We start from the raw sequence: 12,236 nt of genomic DNA, 5'->3' as shown, positions 1-12,236 counted from the left end.
AAGTGTCCTTAATGATAAATACTAAGATCAAGCTTACGAAGAGCTCAAAATGGGTTCTTTGCTTTTCATACAATTAATGCCATACATTAACTTGTCAAAACATTTCTCACCTCCCACCCTATGATCCACCCATCAACATCCCATCCAGAAAGAGAAGGGATCATTGATTAGGTTGTGGCCAAGCTCAGTAAGAAAGAGTGTGCTAGAAGATCAGAGATGGAGGTGCCTAGCACTGGGGTCTTATAGAGTTTCTGCTCTTATTCCATGATGTGTGAATAAGTGAAAAGCTGGAGCAGTTCAAAGCATGCGATTTCCCATCTAGAGAGGTAGTCAATCAGAGTGAGATACACTGTAGGTTACCTGTTCCATGGCGAGAATATGCCATAGTTTGTTGAACCATAGGAGTGCAGAGCACGCTTTCTTCTAGTACAGGGCAGTAGTTGCTTTGGAGCCCTTGCCACATGCCTTACCAAGGCCCAATCAGCTGATGTCATACCTTCCACAGTGTCAAGTATCAGAACTAGGAATTTCATAGTCAGCCAAGATAGGGTATCCGGAGATCCCTCTTAACTGGCCCAGGATATCTTCCCACAAGGTCTGGGCCACCAAATATGTTATGTATGTTGCGGGTTCTTGTTCACAGCGCCAGCATGTATCGAGGACAGAGGGAAACATGCACCAAAGGCATACAAGTGTTAAGTACCAATGGTAGAGTTGTTTGTAGGTGAACCCTTTGCGGGTGCTACAGTGAGTCTTCAGGATTTTCCGACATAGCCTTTCCCACCATTTGTGAGAGAATATAGTCTCAACGTCCCGTTCCCTTTTATGTTTGAAGGGAAATTTGCTGGCTGGTTTGCTATTTTGGATAGCTTGATATGTTCGACATACGAGACCCTTGGAGCCATAGAAGCTACAAACTAGCTTTTCAAAGTGTGTGAGGGGTATGGTGGCAACATTTGCATTGGGCTGGCAGAGCACCAAGTGTCACAATTGGAGATATTGTAGGCAAGTCACTTTAGAAACAGAATTCTTATTTAGATTGTTCAAATGGCTTTATGATGCCCTTCTTAAAGATCGCACATGTCTCTACACTTCCCCGTTTCCCATTACTGGTAGAATGCAGTTGCTGCTGCCAGAATATACACAGGTTGTGGTTAACAGGAGTGTTGGGGAAAGGGTACGTCGTGAGCCCCCTTCAGGGTGCTACTTGGTCCCAGGTATTTAGGACAATAGAGAGGTAGATTTTTCAGGGTCTGTAAGAATGAGCAAGCCAGGACAAGTCCCAGAGAAGCCAGAACGCTACAGCCCATTCCATGCATAGTAATTTTCTAAATCACTCTTTCCCTCACCACACATTCCGATATGCATCGTAGGCGTGCCACCCAATAGTATGCCACCAAGTTGGGGCACACCAGACACCTGCTCCACTCCCTAGGCAGCATCTAGAGCACAGCTGAGAGGCAAAGCATTTTGCCTTCTCATACTTAGTCTGTTAGTCTTTTTTGTAGGGAACGCATTTCACCAATGGGAACAGATATTGTCAGGGAGTGGAATACGTACAGACAAAAGGGGATGAGAGGAATGCTTGCAAATAAGTTTAACCGCTGCAATCGCTTGGGCTGACATCCCAACCCTTTGTTTTTCCACCCATTGTGCCACTCTAGCGAAAGGCCTATTGAATGCAAGTAAGTTCTTACTCTGCTCCTTATGGACAGTTCATCCTGAAATGCCAGACAAGCACTCCCTCTCCAAACGATCACAAACAACCCCAAGACTGTTTGGCTATTTCTAATCTGAGGCCATGGTGGGCATAAAGAACGACGAACCGCGTTCCTGCCCGAGTAATTACCAGTGGCTGAGATTCAAGCATCTCTCCCATCACTTTTTTGTTTATTTTAGTGCGACAACTTAAGTGCGATGGAGGAACCCAGACATGGGTCCCATGCTTGCTGCGTCATTGGAACCAAGCTGCACCCGACTGACAAGCACTAACTAGGGCAAAACCGGGCGAGTTGGTATGGGTAAATTTTTCCAAGTATCTTGTAATGGTGAGGCCTAGGTATCGAACATAGGTGTCCATTCATTGGAAGGGGTGAGTTGTTAGAACTGTGGTACCACTGAGGGCAGTATTGTGACTTTCCATATTTGTGATTTGTGTTTATTGACCTTGAAGCTCGATAGCGATGTGAAGGAATCGATTAAGTCTACTATCGCTGTGAGAGATGTAGGGGGTCAGACAAGGTGAAGAGAAAATCAGCTGCAAAGAGATAGACCTTGTGCAATTCTCCCCAAAACGAATGCCTGTCACCCAGTTTGAGATCCTGAAGTGTGTAGACAGGGGTCTAACATTGAGCACAAAGAGAAAGGGGCAGGGGGAGATACCCCTGTCTAGTCCCCTAAGTAGTGGAAAGAGGCAGAAGCGATGGCCCTTAAACCCAAATGATGCTATGGGAGCTTTGTAAAAGATGCCACTTTTTGAGCATTTTGGAGACTGGCAGGAAAATGCCATCAATAAGGGCCTGGAGAACCTAAGGAACTCAACACAATGCTTTAATCGACTTTAACATAGAAATATCCAAATGTATACTAGGATGCACATCTCATTTGAAAACTGAGCAGTGGCTGTCATCTTCTGGACAATAATCCAGAGGAGAAGCAAGGTGTATACACACACCACAAAAGTGAACATATCTATATATCACAAGAATACAAACCACTTACTCTTCGGTAATCTCTTCTGGTAATACCTCCCCTCGAAAATGAGCCTTAAATAACTCCTGAAGGCAGGAAGCAAGAACAGCCAGCTGTTCTGAATCAAAGTCCTCCTGGAAAACAGATAAAGGGAGAAGGGGTGAAAGGAATGGAGGGGAAGTAATGGACAGTTAGACAGGAAGGCGCACACATGCAGCAATTACAAAATGTTAGACCAAAAGCAGGAGAACAGAAACAGAGAGCGAAATGGGTAAACAAGGAGAAAACGTGATTCTCCCACAATATAGGGTTTACAGCTCCATGTGCTCGCTGCCGATACACCTAATCTTTAAGTCTTCCTTATAAGTTATTACCCTTGAAAACAAATACATATACAAGATTCAATGATGCACAATGCAAACGTAGTACACTGCTCGCCACATACCACTTTCACACAAGGCACAAAATAACTAGTTTACCTCTAGGATCTGTTCCACAATTTCTTGCATGACTTCACACTGGGCCTCGGTATCACTGCATCAGAAAAATATAGGTAAGCACCACATATATATATAAACAACTTGGAATAAAACTGAAAAGCTAAGGGGAATCACGCAGCAAGAATACAGAAAAAAGAGTAGAAAGGGCACAGGAGAAAATGCAGGGAGCAACTAAAGATGAGAATAGGGAGAGAGTCTGGAAGCATTAAAGAGATAAGCACCAATGAAAGAAAGGGAGGTGGAGCATGAAATAAAAGACACGGAAAAGGTAGCCAAGAATAGGCGAAAAATAACAGCACGGACAAGGATTACAAGAACAGTGTACCAGCAAGACGGTAGGTGATAACAGGAAGGGGCAGAGTACCACGATAATGAACAGAGTGCCGCCTAAGAGGTAACGCATGCTGGTAATGAGAGGGGAGGGACCAGAAATTAAGAGACAAGTAGAGTGTTAAAAAAATAGTTTCACTGTTGTGAAGGAGTAGGAAGAGAAATAGTGAAAAAATATGAAAGTAGTGTGGCAGGTAAATAATGAGGGTCATTGCAGAAGTAAAGGGAGTGGATTGAATCATCATCGAAAGAGGATTGCACACGCACACACAGGGAGTGGAGTATCTTGCAGGTAAAGTAATATAACACAAACCTTCCTTTTTGGAGGGAAATCACTTTATCTTTCAAAGACTCGTCTAATTGGTCCAAATAAGGTGTAATATCAATAGGCTCCTCAATGATTGTCTCTTTGATCGGGTGGAATCGAAATTCTCTCTTTTTGCCTACGAAGAAATCACAACTTTTTGAGCTTAATGAAAATAAGTTACTTACAACTTCAGTTCTTCAGTATGGGTATTTTTTATAGGTTCACATGTTTGAATTATTCCCGGTTTTCAGTATCTGAATCCAGGATAGTATAAAAGAGCCAATTAGCACTGTTAAAATAGCTGCAGGACCAATAACAGTGTTTCTTGAGTAGCACAGGCACATTATTCAAAAACAGCCAAACATTAACCAATCAGGTGAATGCTTCAGCACTCTCACTCCCGCTAAAAGGCCACCATTGCTTAGGTTTGCTATCACACGTTACCTCCCCTATGCCACCTCCGAGGCCTGCTTCAGTGGTAGTGTTTGGTGAACGCATACATGTCTTTCCGTATCACAGCACAACTTATGTCGTGAAGGTGCACCTGCATAGAGGCTGCAATTGAACACATGCTTTTGGTAGAAAGTGCCATAAGTTTCTTGCAGAGACTGATTAGCATTCTTGTGACAAAACAGGATGCACGGAGACACCCCCGTTTCCTTCTTTCTCACTGTTCTACCTTCTCCGCTTTTGCCCTTCTTACTTGCATTCTTTCTTTCCTTCTCCCCTTTCCTTTCATTACCCACATATAACATTTGTTTCTTCTCCTTTGGTCCTTCTTGCTTCCCCCCTTCTCCTCATTGCTCCTTCTCGTCTTTGTTCCTCCCTTCCTTATCTCATTCCCCTTTATTCCAAATTTCCCTTTCTTCCTGCAGTCAGTTTGTCTCTTCTTTCCCACTCTTCATTGAGTTTTGTCCCTGCCTCGCTTCCTTTCTTTCACTTCATCTTTCTTCCTTTACTCCTTTCCTTTCTTTTTTCTTTCTCTACTTCCCTTCTTCAAGAGTGCTTAATTTACTACTGGCAGCAACTCAGAATGGACTTCATTGCCCAGAAGTAGCTCTCACTGTTGAAAAGGTTAGAGACACCTGGTCTAAGGACTTGAGGAATTCCCCTACTGGAGCACCGAGTATACCTCTTTGAAGTGTGATCATTCCAAAGGACTGCCTCTTAAGAAACCAACAATGATCTTGCAGATCTCCATCGGGTGTCCAACTGCCCATCTTCTTTCCGAACAAAGAAGAATGTGGAATAAAAGCCCTTATTGTGTTGATGTATCCAGTAGATCATATATTTCATATTGTAGCTTGGCCACATGTTAAAGGTGTTCTGTGGTACGTGAGAAGCAGGGCAGCTATTGCCAAAATTCCATTAGATTCTGCAACGGACAATCTTGTGTACTCAGCGCTCTGCAGCGCTGCCCTCCATTTGTAAGGCAAAGTCTGCCACTCTCCACTTCAAAGAATGGAGAGGGGCAACAGGCAATGTGGAGAAGTCAATCACTCGTTTGTGTCTTGGTCTTAAGTGTATGAACAACACTGTTACACCTATGAAGGGTTTTTGTTGTCCTTTTTCAGCTTTCTGTAATATCCTTGATTGCTGTTGGCTGGTGGCAATGGCCATACTATCTCCACTGAAACCATACTGCAATGATCCTCCTATGAAGTTCTGTGATGTTCTGGATCAAGGAAATTCAGAGGATGCACAAAATATCAACACTACAAGTGAGTGTCCCTTTTTATGCCTTGAAGACCTTCATCCACATTTTATTTTGCCAACTAAAGGCATTTCGAGGAATGTTACTATATATCCGGTCGAAAACAAGTGCCCTTAAGCTATCATAGTTTTAAAAGAATTAACTAATGAACTACCACATTGGAAATATCCATAGTTACACCGAGTAGATCAGACAACTGTCTAGTCCCTTCTTGAATGAATGCTTTGGCTGCTGGTCTGGTAAAGGACAGGAATGGCTAGTGTATTCATTATCTCAATGGAGTTTGCTGCCATGGCTTTCATTCTCGTCCATTACGTCAATGCACCTGCCATTCCATAAAGAGGTGTAAAGGTAGGTGTGACGACTGCGTGATGCAGGTTGAGCTGCGACGACTGAATGTAGACATGTGTGAACATTACGCCAGGAAGGTCCAGAGTTCGCAGCACAGTATTTATTTTCCATACATGGAAGTGGAAGAGTGAATTTGAATTTGAATGTGGTTTTCTAAAGCGCGTAGCTACCCTAGGGAGTCCCAGCGCTGACATACGACCTATTATTCCGGAGGGGGGAGAAGGGAGGTGAAAAATTATGGGAAGAGCCATGTTTTTAGTTGCCTACGAAAGGCAAGTAGATTGTGTTCTCTTCGGATGGACAGTGGAAGAGAATTCCATAGTTTAGGGGCATTGTAAGAGAACAATCGCCCCCCAGCTCGGGCCTTCTTTATTCTGGGGATGCTGGCCAGGGAGAGAGAGTCAGATCTGAGTTGTCTGTTTGAGTGATGGGGTTTGATGAGGGATCTCAGGATTGGCGGGCCTCTGCCTTGCATTATTTTATGTGAAATGCACAGGGTCTTAAAGGTGACCCTTTCCTTGATTGGTAGCCAGTGAAGGCTTTTGAGGGCCGGTTTGGCGGAGTATCTGGATGTGGTCCCTGTTAAGAGTCTGGCAACCGCGTTTTGAGCACATTGCAGTCTTTTGATGACCGATGCAGGGGCCCCTAGATAAAGGGCGTTTCCGTAATCCAGTCTGGAGTTCACCAGACCCTGCATAAGCAGTTTCCTGGATTGAAAGGGGAGCAGGTGGAGGATTTTCCGTGCTTTTTGAATGAGCCCAAAGCAGATGCCAGAGGTTTTTCTGGCCTGGGCTTTAAAGTTGAGCTCTTGGTCCAGCCAGATACCGAGGCTCTTGACTTCTGCTTTGGGGGTGGGAGGTGATCCCATGCAGGGTGGCCAAGAAAGGGAAGGAGGGAGTTTGCGTGGGTTGCCCAAGAGGAGGATCTCGGATTTATCTCCGTTTAATTTCAGGCGTGATTCGCACATCCAGTGGAAGATGTTCTCAAGACAGGCTGCTAGGTTGTCCAGGCTTTTACTTGACTGGTTTAATGACACCACCAGTTGGGTGTCATCGGCGTACATGACTGTTTTTATACCGAACGGAGCTATGATGTCCTCTAAGGGGGACATGTAGACATTAAAAAGTGTGGGGCTCAGGGAGGAGCCCTGGGGGACACCACACTGGAGGGGGAGAGCGCTGGACAGGACTGCGCCATCGGACACCTGAAAGGTTCTACCGAGCTGAGCCGGTGGATAAGGATGGTGTGATCCACCGTGTCGAAGGCGGCACTCAGGTCTAGGAGGATCACTGCCACTGATCCTCCTGCGTCTATGATGGTTCTTGCCTCTTCGACCACAGCTAGTAGTGTGGTGTCTGTTCCCTGTCCAGGTCTGAACCCTGTCTGGGATTGGCGAAGGAGATTGTTGGTTTCTAAAAAAGGGGATAGTTGGTGGTTTACAATTCGCTCCGTGACTTTGCCGATGGCCGGGAGGAGGGAAATTGGTCTAAAATTGGAAAGTCTGTTGGATCAAGATGAGGTTTTTTAAGAAGTGCCCTGACTGTAGCTTTTTTCCAATCGTCTGGAACCGTGCCTAGTGCGAGGGAGGCGTTAATCAGTTGGGTGAATGGAGGGGCGATGGTGGCAGCGACCAGTTTTAATTTGCTCGTTGGAGCTGGGTCTGATGGAGCCCCGCTTTTCACGGATTGTAAGGTGGTCAGAAAAAGTTCGGTGGGGACCTGGGGAAATGTTTGGAGGCGAGGGGCCTCTGCACACGAAGGGGGGGTGGCGGGGAGTTGGGAGGAAGTGAGAGATGGGAGGGATTTGATGATATTGCTAATTTTTGTTGCAAAGAACTCAGCTAGCCGATTGCTTCTGGTGCCCGATTGGTCTGGTACGGGCACAGGGTCTGGAGTTTTGGTAAGAAGATGCACGATGCGATAAGTTTCTCTGGAGGAGTTTGATGCTGCTAGTATTTTTTTCTCGAAGAAGGTAGCCTGGGTATTTTTTATACAGGTTTTGTAATGTTTTATGGCGGATCTGTATTAGTTTTTGCTTTCCGTCGACCAGTCCTTTCTCCATAGGTGCTCGAGCTTTTTGCACTGTTTCCTGAGCAGGCGTAGTTCTTGGGTGAACCATGGAGATTTGAGGGTTTTCTCCTTGGTGGGGAGGGGTTTGACAGGAAGGATAGCATCCAGTGATTGATCGATCCAGCCACGTAGTTGAACGTCTGCTCTGGAGGGGTCTGAGTCCAGCACTGGCAAGGTACCGCCGAGTGTTTGTGCCCATAAGGCCGTATCCAGTTTTTGCCACGGTCGGGATGGTACTTGAGGAGGCGGGCTCTCCGGTGTTTCGGCCAACAGCTGGAGCTTGAAGGGGTTTAAAAAATGGTCTGACCAAGGGACAGGGATATTCACGATTAGTCTCGAGAGGTTTGTGAATATAGGGTCCAACAGGTGGCCCTTGTTATGGGTGGGCTGGTTGCTTTTCAAGTGGAGGTTTAGGGAGGCTAGGTCATTTTTTAGGTCAGTGGCTGTTATGTTAGTTAGGTCATCGAAATGGAGATTTAGGTCTCCTAAGACCGTAAAGTTAGGGGTTAGGCAGGCAAGAGAGGTGATGGATTCCACAAGGGAGTCACCAAAAAGCCGTTGCTGTTCTGGGGGGGCGGTAGACTAATATTCCCGAGAGGGTTGTGGCTGGTGGCAAATGGATAGAGAAGTGGACGTTTTCGCAGTCCTGGATTGGGCTGTCCTTAAGAAGGCAAGAGAGGTGATCACGGTAGATGATTGCTATCCCACCTCCAGTCCCAGAGGGTCTGTCCTGGTGTTTGATAAGATAGCCTGGTGGGAGTGTTTGGATTATGTCTGGGTCAGAGTTGGCGTTGATCCAGGTTTCTGTTAGAAAGAGGATCTCAATCTCCGAATCCTGTAGGAGCATATTGATTTCTGTTTGATGTTTCGGGAGGGATCTGCAGTTGAGTAGGGCCATGTTAAGCCAACGTGGTTTAAGGGGGAGGCGTGGAGTGAGCCTGTATGGACAGTTCGTACAACAGGACTGTCCCTCCTGTAGGGAGATAATACTGCGACAGGGGGCAGAGGAGAAGTCCCTAAGTTTGAGGAGAGTCTCCTGGGTGTACCTCAGGGGAGCTGATGTGACCGAGGCAGGGGTCCAGGGCTCTGGGCTCGGTCTGGCGCAGACGGGCTTGCCTTAGGCGCGCAGACGGCGCTCCCGCTGCGCTCGTCCGCTGCGCTTCCGGCAGATGCACATGGTTTATCCGGGAGACAGGGGGTGGTGGGGAGTGGGCGTGGCCTTAAAAAAGGGGCATGGCCTCTGTCCTCGCCGCTGCTGGCGTCCGTAGGAGTGTTCTGATCCGGCTTCGCGGCAGCGCTTAAATCAGCTGCGCGGGCCGATCAGGTTCGAACAAGTGCTCAGAATGCTTGCAAGGAAGTGAGTTTAAAAAACACAAGACAGTGACAATAGTTCGTTTTTTTAAAAATATTAGCGTAGGTTCGCCTCCCGGCTTCCGCCTCAGGAGATAGGTTTGTTGTGATACAAGGTGCTTGTATTCAGCGTCTTATGTACTGGCGGGAGTGGGCGTGGCCTTAAAAAAGGGGCGTGGCCTCTGTCCTAGCCGCTACTGGCGCCTGTAGGAGTGTTCTGATCCGGCTTCGCGGCAGCGCTTAAATCAGCTGCGCGGGCCGATCAGGTTCGAGCAAGTGCACAGAATGCTTGCAAGGAAGTGAGTTTAAAAAACACAAGACAGTGACAATAGTTCGTTTTTTTTAAAAATATTAGCGTAGGTTCGCCTCCCGGCTTCCGCCTCAGGAGATAGGTTTGTTGTGAAGAGGCTACGAATGGACTTAAAAGTCTTTCTGAAATGTTTTCTGGGTTGTTCCTTAAAATCAAAGTGGAAACTTTGCTGCTCTGTAACCGTGATGAGAAGGCCACATTTCTCTGACCAGCTTTCCAGCAGAGGGTGAAATTTAGAAATGTCATCCGGTGTAGCTTTCAATTGAGATGGTGCTCATTTTTTGGTATGAGCGAATCTTCAAGGTCATGTTGATCTTGCGAGTCACGGTCATCAATTGCATCCTGGTTCATTTATTCCTCTTCTAGTCCACCTTCTGTGTCTGGGACTTCATCCTCCCTTTCCTTTACGCTTAGGTTACCCATATTCCCTGACACTGGGTGGAATTTGAACCAGCTGAGGTGGTGGCAGAGTCACTGGTGCAAGTAGTGAGAAAGCAAAAGATGATCTAGTGGCTACTGCTGTGGTGGAGCAGGCTGGTTGTGTTGCAGAACTGTCGGCCATCGAAGTGAATAATCCTCATCATATTCCAGCAAATACTGAGCTTTTAACTGCTGCAGACTATACACCGTATAGGTCTGATCTCCTTTTGAAACACATTTCTGAATATTATCTTTGTATTCCTAATACGTTTCCAAAATATGGGTTATTAGATGGTGCAACAACTTCAGAGGAGAGAGGGGCTACACAATGTTCAGTGGTCCCTCTAGTGATAGGTAATGGCGATACAGACAAAATGCAAAGTCCAAGCCACAAAAGATGCTGCAGAGGCCACTGGATGATCTGCAATTTGCAGTGAGAAAGCACCCGCCAATGACGAGGACATGGCAATCAACTAAGCTGTTAGAGAAAAGGACTACTGAAGACCATACAGTCGATGAGGCTGACGACAATGAGTTGACCGTCGAAGATGGCGTCAACGGAAACTGAGGAGCTGATGATTTAATAATTTTCATTATCAATGAGGCTGTTGTCAACAACATTTTCTACGGGAAGAGTATGAAGATAGCTGTGCCCGCCATTTTTGCAGGTGCCAAGCCAAAAGGATCGTTGCAGGCTGCATTAGGATGGTATGCTCTTCTGAAACAGAGGTAGGTTAAGAAAGAACCTTTTCCGGCGAGTAGCTCAGGCACCTTCAGGTGCAGGTTCCTCCCTGTATGTGTCTTTTAGCAGAAGTTCCCTAACGGGCACGTAGAGTAAAATCATCTTAATAAGGCGGCATCCCGAGGCGGGGCATGTCGTTTGTAGATCTAAAGCTAGGCGCCTGTCTCTGCCACGCAGTGTTTTTAATCTTAAAGGTATACTGATATCACATTTTAATGCCTTATTTTTTGGGTAAAGGCAGGCAATAAACTCAGTGAAGAACTTTTTGAAACCACAAGCCGAACATGCTTTAAAGAGAAATTTATTTTCTTTCAGGGATATCGGCATCCTATCTGAAATCTCCCTGTTCCAGGGTAAAGAGAATCACTCAAACCACTCACTGAAAAAAGAGCATGGGCATATAGGTCATCCAGATGAGATGAAAAGGTGAAATTCGGATTATCTTTAGTAAATGTAACAGATTCCAATTGGGGGGAGGGACTGCCTCATCCTCGGGGGTTGTTAGAAAATCTTAACTATGGTTACTTCTCGGGGAGTGACTATGCTGGTACATTCACCTGCATAGTCAACATTTGAGTGCTTTTCAGTAATGAAAATACACAACTAAAACACTGTTCTTGGGGTTATAGCTATTTTAATAATGCGTATTGATCTTTTGAACTGCTGGTAGTTTAAGAGAAATGTTAAGACTTAACCAAGTTAAGTTGCCAAGAGGGGCATGGTGTTAACAGAAAGAAGTTTACTGTACTATGAGACTTTAATTGTGATAATTAAAAACTTCTTAGTCTTTTGCTCTTCCTTTTCTCAACTACTGAATATGTATTATCGATAAAAGAGAAAGGGCATGCACAAGTGTACTGAATATCTCTGATGTCATCTTTATATTAACAAATTAGAGCATATTTATAATTCTAAGGGAGTAAAACGTAAGGCAATGGTTCATTGCATCTTCAGCACCCTGCTCCCCATAGCACTCTCCGTTACAAATTCCTATGCTGAGGTCTACTTCTGAAAAATATTGGTCAAAGTTGGGGAAAAGCTACTTAAAGCCCAAGATATCCCTCCACTAGTCATCAAGCTACATTCATCTAAGCATTGTAACATTAAGAAAATTGCATGCAAGATCACTTTGCACCCCATGGCAAGCAGACACCAGCAGGTAACTGAAAAATAGGTTGTTTCTGAAACGTTAAAATTACAGCACAAATGGGCAAGAACAGCAAAGCTGAATGGTAGATAGGGAGGAGGAAACATTTAGCATGAAGTGGTCGACTAAATCCATTACTACAAACAGAAATGTAGACAACAATGGCGTTACGGTGCTCTACAGGAAACATAAAGGAGATATGTTATTGCCGGCCAATGCATTTCACCAAACTACTCCTCATGCATAACTCAACAGCAGCTCCTCTCTCAACATAAGGAGTTTCTGCTGCCTCCTCAAAATGAAAG

The 12,236-nt window shown here is 45.5% G+C and overlaps 1 protein-coding gene across 1 annotated transcript in view; it reads right to left on the bottom strand.

Moving 5' to 3' along the window:
• The window catches only part of INTS3 (integrator complex subunit 3), a 649,525-nt gene that overhangs the window by 238,506 nt on the left and 398,783 nt on the right, over positions 1–12,236 (bottom strand). Inside the window, exons 16-18 of the mRNA XM_078670092.1 lie at positions 3,835–3,964; positions 3,171–3,225; positions 2,722–2,825 (exon numbers count right to left, since the gene is read on the bottom strand). Coding sequence (XP_078526218.1) covers positions 2,722–2,825; positions 3,171–3,225; positions 3,835–3,964 — 289 coding nt within the window. The remainder of the gene's footprint in view (positions 1–2,721; positions 2,826–3,170; positions 3,226–3,834; positions 3,965–12,236) is intronic.

Source organism: Lissotriton helveticus, chromosome 12 (genome assembly GCF_964261635.1).
Source record: "Lissotriton helveticus chromosome 12, aLisHel1.1, whole genome shotgun sequence".
NCBI classification, from domain to species: Eukaryota; Metazoa; Chordata; class Amphibia; order Caudata; family Salamandridae; genus Lissotriton; species Lissotriton helveticus.
The sequence above is the reverse complement of the archived record's forward strand: the minus strand, read 5'-3'. Positions and strand labels throughout refer to the sequence as shown.